This window comes from Centruroides sculpturatus, unplaced genomic scaffold, assembly GCF_000671375.1.
Source record: "Centruroides sculpturatus isolate CEXI.00-Female unplaced genomic scaffold, Cexi_2.0 scaffold35, whole genome shotgun sequence".
NCBI lineage: Eukaryota > Metazoa > Arthropoda > Arachnida > Scorpiones > Buthidae > Centruroides > Centruroides sculpturatus.
Genome location: NW_019384311.1, coordinates 1,420,136 through 1,440,718, shown reverse-complemented (window position 1 = coordinate 1,440,718; position 20,583 = coordinate 1,420,136). Strand labels below are relative to the sequence as shown.

General features: G+C 27.5%; 1 protein-coding gene across 1 annotated transcript in view; it reads left to right on the top strand.

The window, feature by feature from the left end:
* Positions 1-20,583, top strand: part of LOC111621806 (protein crumbs-like) — a 68,579-nt gene that overhangs the window by 2,993 nt on the left and 45,003 nt on the right. The window contains exons 3-5 of the mRNA XM_023364056.1: positions 14,087-14,221; positions 18,412-18,627; positions 19,399-19,515. Coding sequence (XP_023219824.1) covers positions 14,087-14,221; positions 18,412-18,627; positions 19,399-19,515 — 468 coding nt within the window. The remainder of the gene's footprint in view (positions 1-14,086; positions 14,222-18,411; positions 18,628-19,398; positions 19,516-20,583) is intronic.

Here is a 20,583-nt window from a genome sequence, read left to right as displayed (position 1 = left end):
ACTTTACAATATAAAAATATGATTTTTAATAGTCATAATTTAAATAATTTTAATTTATTTCCTAAAACAAAATATCAGTTTTAATAAATGTTAAAGAATTGTTTTAAGAATTGAAAATCAAGATAAATTTCTCTTGATTCTTATATTAATTTTGATTGCTGAAAAATGTTTAATTCTTTCAATTCTTCATATCATTTCCAATTAATTGTCCCTTTACTAATAGTTATATAAGATGATAAACTTAAAAGTTAAGGTCTATAGCTTTTGTGACAAACTTAGTATAATCAATTTACATGATGCAGTTTAGAATCATGGTGCAATTTTAATAAACATATAAGAAAAAGTTTAACAATTAAAGTTTCATTTGTATTGCAAATTGGTATTTTTAATCTATTAGAATACCTCATTAAAAAAGAGCAGTTGATTTTTAATTTTTTGCTCTTTAGAATTTAGAACTTTTAGAAATATTTTATTCTGGTACTTTGAAACCGTGCTAGTAGTTATTAGTAGTAATTCAAACACAAATTATTATCGTATTTATTTTCAGGCACTTTGCAATTTTTATCATCAAGTTTTTATTTAGTTGATACGTGTTGATATTACACACGTTTCGGGCATTTATTGCCCCTCTTCAGCCAACTAAACACAAAAGTTTAACACTATAAAATTACAAATAACAAAGATATTAGGTATTGTTTTTCTAAAAACATACCTTTTTAATTTACAAGTTATCAAGATATTAAAAACCACAGGTTTCATCGCTTATGCTTACTGGTTGTTATGGAATTACAAAAATTTCTTGGCTCTTAACACACTTTAATCTAAGAAAANTTGATAGCTGACATTTTAAGGCTTATTTGTAAAAAATTTCCGTATGTTTTCTTAGATTAAAGTGTGTTAAGAGCCAAGAAATTTTTGTAATTCCATAACAACCAGTAAGCATAAGCGATGAAACCTGTGGTTTTTAATATCTTGATAACTCGTAAATTAAAAAGGTATGTTTTTAGAAAAACAATACCTAATATCTTTGCTATTTGTAATTTTATAGTGTTAAACTTTTGTTTTTAGTTGGCTGAAGAGGGGCAATAAATGTCCGAAACGTGTGTAATATCAACACGTATCAGCTAAATAAAAACTTGATGATAAAAATTGCCAAGTGCCTGAAAATAAATACGATAATAATTTGTGTTTGAATTACTACTAAATATTTTATATTAAATGTAATTAAATGCATAAGCAAAGGAAATAATTATTTTAATATCTGATTGCATATCAGATATAAAATTATTTGATTAAATCAATATGAACATTTTTAGTGATTCTGTTTATAATTGTTTTAGTCAAACTGATATCTAACTACAAGAATCTGACATCATTCCTGATTTTATAATTATTTGAGATCAAATATGTATATAATTAAAAATGATTTAAAATTTGAAAGATTAGAATATTAAAATAAAAACATTATTTTAAGCAGAATATTATATTCTACGAAAATAAAAATAGACTTATGAGGCTTTTAACTTTACTTTTCAATGAAGTCATACTGTATCATTGGTCTCAGTTTTATCCATTGTAGACATCAGTTTGTAATAGGAAGTTTGTCATCAGAGATAGATTAAAGAATGAAATATTTCTGAAACTTGACAGAGGCCATTAAGGCTTTTGTCAACAGCCATAATGCAGTTATTAGCAGTTAAGTTCTGTTAAGGTATAGATTTATTTTTCAAAGATTACTTAAATGAAAAATATATATGAAGATTATTCAGAGAAAACTAAATTAGTAATATTCCAACAGTATCAATGAGAGATTTTTAAAAAATTCCATTTTCTGGCATTTTAAATATATGTAAATACAATAGACTCCACTTACAAGTATTACAATCAGAAATTTTGTTATCAATCATTTAATGTTATCAAAATTAACAGATCCCAAAATTTGTAAATTAAAATATGTTATAAAAACTAATTATTGTAATTTTCTTATTATTTTTATCTTTCAATAAAAAGATATTTTAAGTTGTCTTCTATCAGCCTCAGTATGTGGCTGATAATGTGAAATCATCACTCTCAGCCACACTGCTTTTAAGTATTAAATATTAATCATTTTAGTTGTTAACTCTCAATACAGTAATATAAATTGCTGGCATTTCTTTCTTCAGTTATTGCCTAGCCATTGTTAAAGGTCATAACAGGCAAACAGTACTGAATGAATTATGTATTTAATAGTAATAATTAATAAATCTTTGTGGTATACAATTTTCTCATTGATTTAATATATTCTTTTAATGTCAATCAATAAAACAAGAATTTCATTTCCACTAATTAGAGACGTATATTATATTTATATCACTAATTGTTATCAGTAAAGGTAAATGATTACCTGAAAGTGATTACATAAGTGAATTCTACTGTACTTAATAATTACTGATAAACTTACTATTGCTGATATACTTTTTTTTTTTAACATTTTATTGAAATGATTCACAGTAATATAAAGAATAATATACTGAATTTTGAATTTAAAGAATTCAAACTTTAAGGTAATGTTAATAGCAAAAACTATATACAAATACTATTTTTAATAATAAATAAGTCTTATAGTGTGGTTTATTTGTCATCCGACGTGAGTGCTCTTTTTTTTCGTCTAATAAATAAAACTGTTTAAAAAGAAATAAGTTTTTGTTTCAGAAAATCATTTCACTTTCTTTGCTCACTCAAAAGAACATTCTACTAATATAGTGTAATGTTATTAAAGAATCTTTAAATTTATTTATAAGGATAAACAATTTTTCTTATAATTATTTAAAAATGTAATAGTATACATCTAAAAGATTTGCTGTTATGTGCTTGTTTTGGTTGAGATAATTATGTCTTAACTTCTGGTTCAGAATGATCTCTCATTTTTAGATTTAGTATTTATATGATTGCTCTGTCAAATTATTAATAGAAGGGAATTATGTCAATAATGATTATTCTACACAGTATATGTTTGTATTAAAGTAAAATGAATTATAAAATATGATGATAGAAAATTTTAACATGAAGGAAATACAAATATAAAACAACCACTCACAACTGGATAAACTTGTAAAAGCAGTGAACAAAACTAAAAACCAGCAGAAAAAGTGATAGAGCTAATGTTTTTAGTTGCCCTGTACAAAGAAATTTCCAGGAACAATAATTTTTGTTTAGCCCTCTGGAGAAGTCTTTTTAGTTTTCACCTCTTTCTGCAATGCTAAAGGTCTCAGATATGCACCTCCAACCAGACATATACACTATCTTGGTTACAGATCACAGAACCAGCTGCCACTTGAAATACATAGGTGCTACAATGTCTCCTTTAAACACCTGTCTCAAAGAGCATCAGAATTCCATCCTGAAATGGTCAGCCAACACTGCTCTAGCCACTTTTGCCTCTGACCCTGACATAGATGTACATTTCAACCATGCATGCCTCATATATAGCTCCTCTCATAAAAAAAATCTCAGATATTGAGAACCGGTAAAAATTTACAAGGCCGCCCAAAAATACTGTCATTAACTTTTGCGGTGTAGATTCCTTCTCATGTGGAAGACATTCCACAAATTGTAAACTTTTATCCTCTCCCCTCCCTCCTATGTCACCTCCCGTCTTGACACTTGTGCAGCAATCCTCTATTGCTTTAACAGCTGTGGGGTCATTTAGCCTGAGAATGCCTGTTTAACACAGGTGAAAATGTTAGCTCTGTTAGTTTTTCTGTTGGTTTTTGATTTTGATCACTGCTTTTTATGAAATATAAATGTAAAGAAATTCACTTTATTTAGTTATAAAATGTCATTTTCATGAAAAATTTTTAAAAATGCTTCTAACTCTTGAAAATGTCCACAGAATTTCAAATTTTCACAGAAAAGATGGACTGATAATATATTAAAGTTTTAAAACATTAGATTCATATTTAAATTCATTTTTTTTTGTTGGCTTTGCATGTTGTTACAATAAAAATGAAAAAATTATCATCAAATGACACTTCATGTTACTAGAGTTACCTGTCATTCTTGTCTCAGAATATTAATTGTTATATATTCTGTACATGATGCTTTTGGAAGCTACTAAAGAGGTATTATTGAATGCAAAGGAAATTTTATTTTAGGCAAAGTTAAACTTCAAAATGTCTCTGAAAATGAGATTTTAGATTATAATTTTGTTCTATTAGAATTTTTGAGCTATTAAAATGATTTATGATGGGAAAAAATATTTGTTAGAAATCTTTACAGTTCTAGACATTCAATTTCTGTAGCATGGAAATAGCTGTTTAATAAAATAAATAAAGAAATAAATTTTTATATTATATGAACATTTCATCACAGCTGTAAATATTCACAGTATTGATGTTCTTAGTGTAATACATGCTTTTTGTTAGTAATGTTCATACATTTTCACATACTTTAAGTTAACAATAGAGCTTTATTTCTAGTTTTATTTATTTTTTCTTTTGTATTTATTTTTGATTGCTTTATTTTTTTTAAATCCTATTATAATAACTGGAAATATTTTTTGGTTTTTAATAAACATCTGGATGTTCAAAAATGTTTCTTGTATATTGTTTCATTTTAATAGTTTATCCTAAACCCATCCACATTAATATATTGCCTATCCATTCTGTCTTTATATGCAATTTGTCCACCTATGTTCTCCAATATTTTATGATAAGATAGGGTAATGGCACTATTAGTTGACTGTTCAAAACATAAATATGATTTATAAATGTGTGTGTGTATGTGTATTGTTTTATGCTATAATAGGTTATGGGTAGTTTAAATGAAGACCAGATTACAGGAACTCCATTTTCTAATACAGCCATAACTTGTTACCTGCATCTAATGTATACCTAAAAACAGTTTAAAATATTAGAATTTGGATATGAAGAGACTTTTTTCTGTTATGCCAAATGACTACCAGATTAAATTGGGCTACTTTACTCCTGTTATTATAAATTAATTTTTAAATAATTTGGTATTAGAAGTTGGTGTTAGGTACCATCTCTTATTAAATTTAATAATTATAATTAAATTGATATTTAATAAACTTTTTTCTTTATTTCTTAAAGGAAAAAATTCTAACTCCCTTTCAATCCATCCAAATAACCTCAATCAAACCTTCCTAGATAATACTGCAAAAAACCCTAAATCATACAAATGATATTTATCTATTGATAGTTTAGAATGATGTTTAATATTATAAACTTCAATTACCTTACAAATAAACACTTAATGAAGGTATTAAAAGTTACGTTTCTAAGCAGTATGCAATTAATAAGTTTGTATAGTGCTCCTATGAGGAATTATATAGAAATATAGAATAGATAGTGATAAAATTATTATTATGATACTATATATCGGCTTCTTAAACTTTTTTTTATTTATGACCCCATTTATGATTGTGATTTTTGTCGCGACCCCAAGAATATAAAATAAAGATATATACAAATTTGCAAAAACAATAATGGTGTACTACCACAGTTCATTCTTATGTTACAATGGAACAGAGACAACTGAATACACTACACTAGTTCACACTACAGTGTTGTTGAATCGTTGTCTCGCTGCACCAGAAGTGACACAAAGCGCAACCCACGAAACCTATGACACAAAGCATGCCATTTTCAAACTCTCACAAATTATTTTTCATATTTTGCATTAAAATCTTGCGATCCCAAGATTTCGCTAAGCGACCCCAAATGGGGTCACGACCCATAGTTTAAGAAGTCCTGCTATATATGAATAAACTGCTGCTATGGTGTCTTTGTGAGTTTATTTATATATAAAGTCAGTATAATAGTAGTGATGATGATATATTCATTTTATATTAAGATATCTATATATATAAAAATGAATGTATGTCTGTCTGTGTGTCTGTCTTATGTCCTTCATGCATTACCACACCGTTTATCCGATTGCCGTGAAACTTTGGGAAGTTGTTTAATATACTCCGGCGAAGGTTTGTGGCATAGTACAATTGCCATGAAGCTTTGGNTTAATTTCATCGAAAATGCATGGTGGACGACCTCGTGGTCGTGGCTGGCGAAGTTTGAACGATCGCGCCCAAAAGCAGCGATATCAAAGAAGATAGGAGAATGAGAACGAGACCTGCCTTGAGCATCAAAGTGATTCCATCTCTGAGACATAGTCTTGTCCCAAATACGGTTTTGCTGTTTTACTTGTTATTATTGCTGGCAGTATGTTAATGGAGAGTTTAATTCAGATGAAATATAATCCTAAATAGGATTTGGCATTTCACAATTTTTCCATGTGTCAAAAAAATCTTTAAAATTGCCAAAACTGACAATGCTGGTTAATTGTTAGTTCTGATAGTTTGTGTTATTGATATTTCTTACCACACTTTCAGGTTTTCATATCACATGCATCATAGGATGCATTTGTTTAATTTTGCATAATGTCTCAGCTGGCAATGTGAAATAATTTTATTCTTTACTTTTAAATTAAAGAGCAAAATGAAACTTTACAATATAAAAATATGATTTTTAATAGTCATAATTTAAATAATTTTAATTTATTTCCTAAAACAAAATATCAGTTTTAATAAATGTTAAAGAATTGTTTTAAGAATTGAAAATCAAGATAAATTTCTCTTGATTCTTATATTAATTTTGATTGCTGAAAAATGTTTAATTCTTTCAATTCTTCATATCATTTCCAATTAATTGTCCCTTTACTAATAGTTATATAAGATGATAAACTTAAAAGTTAAGGTCTATAGCTTTTGTGACAAACTTAGTATAATCAATTTACATGATGCAGTTTAGAATCATGGTGCAATTTTAATAAACATATAAGAAAAAGTTTAACAATTAAAGTTTCATTTGTATTGCAAATTGGTATTTTTAATCTATTAGAATACCTCATTAAAAAAGAGCAGTTGATTTTTAATTTTTTGCTCTTTAGAATTTAGAACTTTTAGAAATATTTTATTCTGGTACTTTGAAACCGTGCTAGTAGTTATTAGTAGTAATTCAAACACAAATTATTATCGTATTTATTTTCAGGCACTTTGCAATTTTTATCATCAAGTTTTTATTTAGTTGATACGTGTTGATATTACACACGTTTCGGGCATTTATTGCCCCTCTTCAGCCAACTAAACACAAAAGTTTAACACTATAAAATTACAAATAACAAAGATATTAGGTATTGTTTTTCTAAAAACATACCTTTTTAATTTACAAGTTATCAAGATATTAAAAACCACAGGTTTCATCGCTTATGCTTACTGGTTGTTATGGAATTACAAAAATTTCTTGGCTCTTAACACACTTTAATCTAAGAAAACCGTATGAAAACCGTATAAACCGTATGTTTTCTTAGATTAAAGTGTGTTAAGATCCAAGAAATTTTTGTAATTCCATAACAACCAGTAAGCATAAGCGATGAAACCTGTGGTTTTTAATATCTTGATAACTCGTAAATTAAAAAGGTATGTTTTTAGAAAAACAATACCTAATATCTTTGCTATTTGTAATTTTATAGTGTTAAACTTTTGTTTTTAGTTGGCTGAAGAGGGGCAATAAATGTCCGAAACGTGTGTAATATCAACACGTATCAGCTAAATAAAAACTTGATGATAAAAATTGCCAAGTGCCTGAAAATAAATACGATAATAATTTGTGTTTGAATTACTACTAAATATTTTATATTAAATGTAATTAAATGCATAAGCAAAGGAAATAATTATTTTAATATCTGATTGCATATCAGATATAAAATTATTTGATTAAATCAATATGAACATTTTTAGTGATTCTGTTTATAATTGTTTTAGTCAAACTGATATCTAACTACAAGAATCTGACATCATTCCTGATTTTATAATTATTTGAGATCAAATATGTATATAATTAAAAATGATTTAAAATTTGAAAGATTAGAATATTAAAATAAAAACATTATTTTAAGCAGAATATTATATTCTACGAAAATAAAAATAGACTTATGAGGCTTTTAACTTTACTTTTCAATGAAGTCATACTGTATCATTGGTCTCAGTTTTATCCATTGTAGACATCAGTTTGTAATAGGAAGTTTGTCATCAGAGATAGATTAAAGAATGAAATATTTCTGAAACTTGACAGAGGCCATTAAGGCTTTTGTCAACAGCCATAATGCAGTTATTAGCAGTTAAGTTCTGTTAAGGTATAGATTTATTTTTCAAAGATTACTTAAATGAAAAATATATATGAAGATTATTCAGAGAAAACTAAATTAGTAATATTCCAACAGTATCAATGAGAGATTTTTAAAAAATTCCATTTTCTGGCATTTTAAATATATGTAAATACAATAGACTCCACTTACAAGTATTACAATCAGAAATTTTGTTATCAATCATTTAATGTTATCAAAATTAACAGATCCCAAAATTTGTAAATTAAAATATGTTATAAAAACTAATTATTGTAATTTTCTTATTATTTTTATCTTTCAATAAAAAGATATTTTAAGTTGTCTTCTATCAGCCTCAGTATGTGGCTGATAATGTGAAATCATCACTCTCAGCCACACTGCTTTTAAGTATTAAATATTAATCATTTTAGTTGTTAACTCTCAATACAGTAATATAAATTGCTGGCATTTCTTTCTTCAGTTATTGCCTAGCCATTGTTAAAGGTCATAACAGGCAAACAGTACTGAATGAATTATGTATTTAATAGTAATAATTAATAAATCTTTGTGGTATACAATTTTCTCATTGATTTAATATATTCTTTTAATGTCAATCAATAAAACAAGAATTTCATTTCCACTAATTAGAGACGTATATTATATTTATATCACTAATTGTTATCAGTAAAGGTAAATGATTACCTGAAAGTGATTACATAAGTGAATTCTACTGTACTTAATAATTACTGATAAACTTACTATTGCTGATATACTTTTTTTTTTTAACATTTTATTGAAATGATTCACAGTAATATAAAGAATAATATACTGAATTTTGAATTTAAAGAATTCAAACTTTAAGGTAATGTTAATAGCAAAAACTATATACAAATACTATTTTTAATAATAAATAAGTCTTATAGTGTGGTTTATTTGTCATCCGACGTGAGTGCTCTTTTTTTTCGTCTAATAAATAAAACTGTTTAAAAAGAAATAAGTTTTTGTTTCAGAAAATCATTTCACTTTCTTTGCTCACTCAAAAGAACATTCTACTAATATAGTGTAATGTTATTAAAGAATCTTTAAATTTATTTATAAGGATAAACAATTTTTCTTATAATTATTTAAAAATGTAATAGTATACATCTAAAAGATTTGCTGTTATGTGCTTGTTTTGGTTGAGATAATTATGTCTTAACTTCTGGTTCAGAATGATCTCTCATTTTTAGATTTAGTATTTATATGATTGCTCTGTCAAATTATTAATAGAAGGGAATTATGTCAATAATGATTATTCTACACAGTATATGTTTGTATTAAAGTAAAATGAATTATAAAATATGATGATAGAAAATTTTAACATGAAGGAAATACAAATATAAAACAACCACTCACAACTGGATAAACTTGTAAAAGCAGTGAACAAAACTAAAAACCAGCAGAAAAAGTGATAGAGCTAATGTTTTTAGTTGCCCTGTACAAAGAAATTTCCAGGAACAATAATTTTTGTTTAGCCCTCTGGAGAAGTCTTTTTAGTTTTCACCTCTTTCTGCAATGCTAAAGGTCTCAGATATGCACCTCCAACCAGACATATACACTATCTTGGTTACAGATCACAGAACCAGCTGCCACTTGAAATACATAGGTGCTACAATGTCTCCTTTAAACACCTGTCTCAAAGAGCATCAGAATTCCATCCTGAAATGGTCAGCCAACACTGCTCTAGCCACTTTTGCCTCTGACCCTGACATAGATGTACATTTCAACCATGCATGCCTCATATATAGCTCCTCTCATAAAAAAAATCTCAGATATTGAGAACCGGTAAAAATTTACAAGGCCGCCCAAAAATACTGTCATTAACTTTTGCGGTGTAGATTCCTTCTCATGTGGAAGACATTCCACAAATTGTAAACTTTTATCCTCTCCCCTCCCTCCTATGTCACCTCCCGTCTTGACACTTGTGCAGCAATCCTCTATTGCTTTAACAGCTGTGGGGTCATTTAGCCTGAGAATGCCTGTTTAACACAGGTGAAAATGTTAGCTCTGTTAGTTTTTCTGTTGGTTTTTGATTTTGATCACTGCTTTTTATGAAATATAAATGTAAAGAAATTCACTTTATTTAGTTATAAAATGTCATTTTCATGAAAAATTTTTAAAAATGCTTCTAACTCTTGAAAATGTCCACAGAATTTCAAATTTTCACAGAAAAGATGGACTGATAATATATTAAAGTTTTAAAACATTAGATTCATATTTAAATTCATTTTTTTTTGTTGGCTTTGCATGTTGTTACAATAAAAATGAAAAAATTATCATCAAATGACACTTCATGTTACTAGAGTTACCTGTCATTCTTGTCTCAGAATATTAATTGTTATATATTCTGTACATGATGCTTTTGGAAGCTACTAAAGAGGTATTATTGAATGCAAAGGAAATTTTATTTTAGGCAAAGTTAAACTTCAAAATGTCTCTGAAAATGAGATTTTAGATTATAATTTTGTTCTATTAGAATTTTTGAGCTATTAAAATGATTTATGATGGGAAAAAATATTTGTTAGAAATCTTTACAGTTCTAGACATTCAATTTCTGTAGCATGGAAATAGCTGTTTAATAAAATAAATAAAGAAATAAATTTTTATATTATATGAACATTTCATCACAGCTGTAAATATTCACAGTATTGATGTTCTTAGTGTAATACATGCTTTTTGTTAGTAATGTTCATACATTTTCACATACTTTAAGTTAACAATAGAGCTTTATTTCTAGTTTTATTTATTTTTTCTTTTGTATTTATTTTTGATTGCTTTATTTTTTTTAAATCCTATTATAATAACTGGAAATATTTTTTGGTTTTTAATAAACATCTGGATGTTCAAAAATGTTTCTTGTATATTGTTTCATTTTAATAGTTTATCCTAAACCCATCCACATTAATATATTGCCTATCCATTCTGTCTTTATATGCAATTTGTCCACCTATGTTCTCCAATATTTTATGATAAGATAGGGTAATGGCACTATTAGTTGACTGTTCAAAACATAAATATGATTTATAAATGTGTGTGTGTATGTGTATTGTTTTATGCTATAATAGGTTATGGGTAGTTTAAATGAAGACCAGATTACAGGAACTCCATTTTCTAATACAGCCATAACTTGTTACCTGCATCTAATGTATACCTAAAAACAGTTTAAAATATTAGAATTTGGATATGAAGAGACTTTTTTCTGTTATGCCAAATGACTACCAGATTAAATTGGGCTACTTTACTCCTGTTATTATAAATTAATTTTTAAATAATTTGGTATTAGAAGTTGGTGTTAGGTACCATCTCTTATTAAATTTAATAATTATAATTAAATTGATATTTAATAAACTTTTTTCTTTATTTCTTAAAGGAAAAAATTCTAACTCCCTTTCAATCCATCCAAATAACCTCAATCAAACCTTCCTAGATAATACTGCAAAAAACCCTAAATCATACAAATGATATTTATCTATTGATAGTTTAGAATGATGTTTAATATTATAAACTTCAATTACCTTACAAATAAACACTTAATGAAGGTATTAAAAGTTACGTTTCTAAGCAGTATGCAATTAATAAGTTTGTATAGTGCTCCTATGAGGAATTATATAGAAATATAGAATAGATAGTGATAAAATTATTATTATGATACTATATATCGGCTTCTTAAACTTTTTTTTATTTATGACCCCATTTATGATTGTGATTTTTGTCGCGACCCCAAGAATATAAAATAAAGATATATACAAATTTGCAAAAACAATAATGGTGTACTACCACAGTTCATTCTTATGTTACAATGGAACAGAGACAACTGAATACACTACACTAGTTCACACTACAGTGTTGTTGAATCGTTGTCTCGCTGCACCAGAAGTGACACAAAGCGCAACCCACGAAACCTATGACACAAAGCATGCCATTTTCAAACTCTCACAAATTATTTTTCATATTTTGCATTAAAATCTTGCGATCCCAAGATTTCGCTAAGCGACCCCAAATGGGGTCACGACCCATAGTTTAAGAAGTCCTGCTATATATGAATAAACTGCTGCTATGGTGTCTTTGTGAGTTTATTTATATATAAAGTCAGTATAATAGTAGTGATGATGATATATTCATTTTATATTAAGATATCTATATATATAAAAATGAATGTATGTCTGTCTGTGTGTCTGTCTTATGTCCTTCATGCATTACCACACCGTTTATCCGATTGCCGTGAAACTTTGGGAAGTTGTTTAATATACTCCGGCGAAGGTTTGTGGCATAGTACAATTGCCATAAAACTTCGGAAAGTTTTTTAATACACTCCCGCGAAGGTTTTTGGCATAGTACATTTATCCTACGATAGATGGCGTGCGTTTACACAAGCATTTGCGCACAGTGTGTTCGATCAATTTCAAATTGTGAAGACCATTTCCCCCTTCAAAAAATATCTCTATATATGCATTTGTGAACTGTTATTTACGATATTTGTAATAATGTTTGTTTAATCACTTTATTTCAACTTTTTTTTGCTAATTACGTAATCGCTCGAACTTTGTTAAAGCCTTAACTGTATCATGAACAACAACCGAAGTTGTAGAAGGAAATTCGCCTATTTTACCGATCTAGGGATCCCCCTTTTCCAAATTTTAATATCGACTCAAAATAATTTAAAAAGACAAATTACAATAAAACGGTTTATTATCCAACTATCAGAAATTTCACAACATGCCAAGGAAGAGAGGAAGGAGCAATTAAATAATGAAAATTATAAAGGATTTAAAAATATATATAAAAATGGGGAATATCGCACTTCTGACAATCGCAGCGAGTGTGTGGGCTAAATTTGGAGAATCCGTGCTTCTCGCATGGACAACTGTATGTGGCCGGCTCATGCGTCGGAAAACCTGATTTATTCGTGTACGCACCAGACGGAAAAACAAAAAATATCGTGTATCCACAAACACTCCAATAAATAAATAGAATTGAAACGACACTTTGAAATGTTTTCCCGATGAAAATGAATAATAATAATAAGTTTCAATAAAAATAATAAAATGTAAATTGAATTTTATCATAACGAGTTTGCTTGAATTTCCTTTCTTCTGAGATCGCAGCAATGCGCGACGGGTAAGCTAGTTACTGAATAAAACTAAAAGAACAGTAAAAATAATTAAAGTGAGGTAATGAACTTACTATAAGAAAGTGCTAAGAATTAATTCATATGATTAAATTAAAATTTGTGATTAAAAATACAGTAAAGTGCACAATTGCATTATAACAGACAGTGCCTCAGATACCAAAAAGAGTCACCCCCCTATTTTCCACTTTTATTAGTAAATCTTTTTAGTTTTTCACAATTGATCTTTAAAGAAATTCATAATACTGGAAAGATTCAGTTCACATATTACACACAGTACTACAGAATATCATTGGTTGTAGTGGAATTTTAATACTGGAATAGGGCTGTAATTGTTATTTTCATCTCAGAAATATATAGTATCTTCCCTTATCCCATTATTTTTCTACCATATAGTCCTTTTACTAATTTTAAAATCTAATCTTTTAGTCATTTTATATTTTGATTTTTAGCTTGCTCTGCTATAATAGTAAATCTTTGTTTTCTCATTCTTGTCTCATTTTCTGTATTTGTCCTTCAATGCAGTTACAAATGTATGTTCATCTTTAAAATATAATATTATCAGGTGTTTTATATGCAAAAGGAAAAAATCTAGAGCTCAAATATAGAAAAATAAATTGCTCTTAAAGAAACTAAAATAAGAAAAAATAGATTAAAACAATTATGATTATTGTATAATTTTCTAAAACATGATTAATGCATTTAGTGAAATAAATTATATTTCATTAAATGGTATATTAATTTATTGTTTTTTAATAGGTGGATATGGAACAGCTTGTTTTAATGAACCTTGTCTAAACAATGGCATTTGTGTTAATACTCTTGAAGACAACAGAGGTTATACTTGCCAATGTACTCAACGTTATAAAGGTGGAAACTGTGAATATGATGATGGTAAATATTTTCTATTAACTGAGAATTTATTAAGATACTTTATGTTGATAATGCAAGAATATGTTTATGAATTTCATTCATTGTTATAAATTTTGTAGATAACTTTTCTAAATTTAATTCAGGATTATATGAATTAAAGAAAATTATGCACTGTAATGAAAGTTTAATTTTGAGATGCTGGACACTGGTATTGGAAGCATTTCTTAAATTTAAATTCATTGCTACTTATTTCTTATTTTGCATTTAACGTTCTGTACATTCCAAAATTATTTTATTTTCATTGTTTGTTTTATTATGAGGATGATTAAATGGTGTATAAAAAATAAGGCAAGAATAAAAATCAAATGAAGTTTTGATTGAAGAGAATTTTCATATTGTTGACTTTTTTAAAATATACATTTTTTGAAATTACTTTTATGAGAACAGGAGTTTCCAGTTGACCCTGTCTCAGTGTTTGATGGTTGTTAATTAATCGTTAAAAGTCAAGAATACACAAATACTCCAACTTTTTCAGATTATTGTCAAGATCTGATATCACTTAATCAGTTCTGCAGAGTAAGATACAAATATAAGTCTAAATTCACAAGTTAGGACACAAAATAATTTTACCCAACTTATCAAATAGAAAGACGTAAAAATTTTACTGGAATTTAAGGAGGGTTTATTTTGTAACGTGAGTCAACGATAGAGTTAAGCAAAAATGAATCAAATACAATAAATATTAAAGGATATCTTTATTAAGCACAGAAGAACAGACTTATTACACAAATGAATTAAATTCTAATTATACAAAAATAAACATATTAAAGAATACAAGATTCTAATGATAAACGATCCTTATTGGAATATGATCTAATGTCAACCTATTACAGTGGTACCTCAGGATACGAAATTAATTCGTTCCGAAACTGAGATCGTATCATGAAAATGTCGTAAGGTGAATCATTTTTCCCCATACGATTACATGTAAAACCAAATAATTCGTTCCAACACGAAAAAAACATTCAAATTAAAGCTAAGTAGTACATTTAAAAATAATAAATATAGTAAGGAAAACACTGAAAAATGCGTTTTGTATTTGTAAATGTATAAATAACCATAATAGAATAATAATTGATTTAAAAAATGTACAGTAGTTTTATTTGCACTTTAACTTTGAGGATAGACGACGATGGAGGTGTAAACTGGTGGCGGAAGAGAGGGAGAAGGGAAATGATACTAAAACTTAACTTACATAACGTAAGTTAACAATAACTTAAAAATAACTTAGAAAAGATTATAAAAAATAGTGTTGTTTTATATATATTTTTTAAATTTTTATTCACTGCTTTTTTGCTTTCTTTCCTTCACTTCCACCAGCACTTTCACTGGATAGAGGTTGCTTGGTAAAATATCTATCCAAAGAGGCTTTGCCTACTTTTTAAAATGTTTCTAAAATGACTTAGGCAAATGTCATTACTCTGAGCAGTAATACGGCCAGTGTTAACCTTTTTGGGATGTTTCTTTTCAATAAAATCAGTCACTTTCTGATAATACCTCAAGATTTCCTTTATCGAGCGAGATCCATCCACGACGAAGCAAACAAGTGAATAAAAAATGATTCTGCGAACTAATGTAACGTCGTATGGTGAGTTTTTGTTCGTATCGTAAAGCAAAAATATGTTCGAATTTCATGTCGTATCCTGATAATTTCGTATGCTGGGGCGTTCGTATCCTGAGGTACCACTGTATCTAGTTCCTTTCGTGAAGAGAGTTTACATAAATTTATATTTATGTTAACTCAAGTAAATAGGTTCACTTGAGAGTTTACATAAATATAAATTTATGTAAACTCTCAAGTGAACCTATTTACTTGATGTTGAGTGTTGAAATTCTTGGAATGAGAGTAATGAGTTTATTCATGTTATTTTGTCTTGTCTTGGAGGAGAACAAGTGAGTGTAAGTTCACCAATTAGGGGGTTTTATTCCCTCCTGTCGGGATAGACTAAGGTCAATTCATATGCAGTTTTAAGGAGGCAGGAAGAGACAAGTATTTCACAAAGAGACCATTTATTTATGACGAATATGCTTACATAAAATTATCAAGATCCTGGAATTCAGAGTTCTGTGAGTTGTCTTCAGAAGTTCCTTTCCTTTTGTTCCAATCCAATGCTGGTAGGGCTATGGGGTGGCATCACTTCAATGTTCGTAATCGGGAGAAACAGCACAAAAAAGATGAACAGACATATGATGAGCGGAGAGTGAACAAACACCCAGGTAGACTAGAGGAGGCCCCCTTCTGTCCTTGACGTTGGAGTTTTTATAAGTTTTTAGTGATCGAACCATCGCTAATTGGACAGACTTTTCTTCCATGCTTTCTAATTGGTCTCCCACCTGTCTCCAGATGTAAATAGAACTCCGTGTCGGTGGCAGAAAAGGTCTGCTAGTGATGGTCTATTTGACATCTTTTAGACTCTGATCGCATTTAATCGATGACTATGACCCCACGCTCATTCTAAAATTTTTCTAGTTTTATTTTACTTTTTAAACTGCATCTTAAATTTTTATATACAGTAAACTCCCGATTATCCATGTGCGTATTATCCGGTTTGCGGATTATCTGTACATCAATTTAATTTTTAAAAAAATAATTATATGTGTATGTATTTTTTAAATAGTTGCTCGCTTTCATGTTTACACATCCTATAAGTGTGCACATGTTCGTATTTAGATGTTTGAAGCAGGTGGTGGGGGTATCTGAAGTCAGCTGGACTGATTTTAGTTAGGCTGCTTCTTTCACGCTGGATGGAGGAGAAAACAATAGCGAGTACATTTATACAAAGTTTCGTTTAGTTGCATGTTATAATACGTATTACAATTTAATATTTGACATAACTCTCCCACAAATACTTTTAGTGTAAAATTGTGTAAAATAAGATGTTTTTTTTTAATTTTCAGATAAGTACCCTTAAATGCCTAATAATCGAAAGAAAGTTGTACTTACTATAAAACAAAAACTAACGTTAATTGAAAAATTTGAAAAAGGTGAATTTACATTGAATCTACATGTTGTATTTTAGAAATAAATAATTATAGTTCGGATTAGCCGTGTTTCTGGATTATCCATGCCACCTCTCTCCACCATTAGCCCGGATAATCGGGAGTTTACTGTATTTCCCTTTTTAATTTTCTTTTTGTTAATGCTATTTCCAGGCATCACATGAGAAAGTCGGAGAATCAGGAGCATAGATTCTTCCTCAGTTAAGAATACATGAGTAGAAGATTGGTGAAAAGAGACAAGGGCAAGAGCATGTTTAGAGGCAACCTATCACTTTTCATACAAAATATATATATTATTGCTTTTGGAGGAACTAAGTTGTTTTCCTACATCAAAATAGGAATTTCCTTTTTCAACTTCATATAATTTTTGTAAAAAGATAAATTTTTCTATCAAAAATTTGTTATTTAATTTAATAATTTAAATCATCATCCCTCAGATTCTCACACTTTTAAAAGTATGAATAAATTTTAAAGAAACTTTCTTTTGCAGAAGACTATAAAATTACTACATGATATGTGATTTCTTGTCATTTTAAACAGCTATTTCCTATAATATAAATAATTGATGTCTTGTTGTAATATAGAAATTTAAGAAAGAATTTCAAATGTACAAATTCTTATTAAAATAATATGTTTGGCCTGAGTTACTTCCAAACAAAATAAAACTAAAAACAAAATACTTGCTGACAAGGACAAAGTCTGAAATACAAGAAAATATTGTACACAGGTGCAAATAAAAGTTTATTCTTTTGAACCAAGAGATTGATTTAATCTCTAATTTCATTTACAAGTTAAATCAGTATAATAAGACCTGTTAATAGATTATAGTCACAATAGACTAATATTAAAAGAAGCTAAAAACAAATACTGTGAACTGTTTTATGAACTATATAAATGTGTGAAAGACGTGATTGGAAATCAGACTAGTAACAGATAAAATACATTATATTTGTAAAACTATGATTAATGAAAATTTTACACAAACAATTTTTTAAAATGATAAATTACCCAGTTGTAATTTTTTTTATTACAGTTGTTATTTGAATTGTAAAATGTATTCAATTCAATTTTAAAAATTTATAGTTTTATATAATAAATTGCATTTAAAATTTGATTAAAATTAAAATGAATTAAAATTTATTTTTTATTAGGTCCATTGTGTAGTTTCGCTTTTTGTCAGAATGGTGGTTTTTGTCGTGAAGATAAACTTGGAAATTATTCCAAATGTATATGTTCTCCAAAATATACAGGACTACGATGTGAAACTAGAATTGAACATAACTTTTGTGATTCCCAGCCCTGTCGCAATAATGGTAGTTGCAACATCAATCAATCCGAAAATGGATATGTTTGTACTTGCACAGAAGGTATGTAGATTTATATATTAAATTCAAGAATAATATTTATAACAATAATTAATATTAATTACTTAACATCAATTAATTAATAGACTTTAATCATTAAATTTTGTATGAGATTACTTGTGTCTAAGTCCAAATTTTATTGATAAGTCAAGCAAAAAGACAAAATAATAGCCCAAAAGAAAAATGAAATGCAGTTTTGCATATGTTTAAATTGATTAATTTTTTCTACATTTCAAGTTTCTGTAAATTATAAGTTTAAGTATTCTTTGAGATGAAAACCTTATAGATACAATTTTAAATATCACTTAATTAAAAAGCTGAGATGATCTATCAAATATTTAATTCTATTTTTCACACTGAAATTATAAACAATGTTCTTTTTCATGACATTGTGAAAATACTATAAAAAATTGGATCATTTCATATTTAAGTATACAAAATATCATTAGTCAATGTTCATAATGATTAGAAATTTATGCTTTGTTTTTTGTTGTATAAAATGTTATTCTGGTTATGAAGTATAGAATATTTTTTTTTATAAGAAAGATTATTGTGGTAAAGTTGTAACTTTAAAATACCAACAAGATTCATTAATTAAACTAATATTAGAATATGGAATGATATTGATAAATATTTAAAAGTAAAAAACTTTGTTGTTGTTTACATTTCACTGTATTTATGCAAAACACAATTACTTAATCAGTCTTAACTGTAGTTGTTTAGTTTTATTATAAACAATTATGTAATAAATTTACTGTAATGTTTTATTTTCAGGATTTACTGGAATAAATTGTGACACAAATATAAATGAATGTGAATCAAATCCCTGCAAAAATAATGGTGTATGTATGGATAAAAATAATGGTTATGTATGTGATTGTAATGGAACAGGTAATTAATTTAAAGTTTTGATAATGATTAATTGCATTTCTATATTGAAAATGAATTAATTAATACAGTAGAGCGTCGATTATCCGAAAGTCAATCATCTGAAAGAATTCCAGTCGGCAAATTTAAATTTTCGCCAGTGCTGTGGCGCTGCAATCTTTGGCTATGTCTTGGGCTACTCAAATATTTTAACGTTTTTGATACTAAATTAACTTCTGAAGTAATTTTTTATTGAATTTATATTTTTCAATATATTTATTTTGTTCATACAAAATAAAAAAATAATTTTTAACAATACAATAGTCTTCGTTAGGCTTAACATTGACGAAAATTCAACGCGAAGCGACACGCAACGGAGAAAAATGTCAAGATGGGATAAATTAATATATTTTTTCGTACATAATCAGTTATCCGAAACATCGATCTTCCGAACAACCCCAGTCCCCAATTGATTCGGATAATCGACGCTCTACTGTAGTTACCATATTTAGAAATTGATTTAATTATTGATGTATTAATTTATTGAATTCATTAATTTTTATTGTAATATATTTCACATTTAAATATTTAGTAGAAAATATTAAATATAAAACTTTGTTCCTAATTAATCACTAGAACTTGTACAAAATTTTTATACAAGTTCTAGTGATTAATAATAATAAAGAAACACATACTATGTTTACACTGAATAGAACACTTTATCAGTATAAATTATGTATGAGATAAATTTTATTTAGATTTTCAAATATTTTTATAATTTGTCTTAATTCTTGAGATATATATGTATATCTGTAAATAATTTTTTGAAAGCCAGCAAATCTGGATTCAGTACAATGAAGTTATTGAAATAAAAAATTATAACATATATTTTAAATATTAATAACAGAAAAATAATAATATGTGAGTGGATTTTGTAAAAACAAACAAGCAACTTCTATTCAGCTAACATTAGATTGAAGATTTTAAGTTGTAAGTTATATCTTTTAATTTAAAAACAAAACAAATTCATAACTCTCAATGTGATTAAAATAATTCATAATAGTTAATAGCTTTTGAATTATATTTGATAAT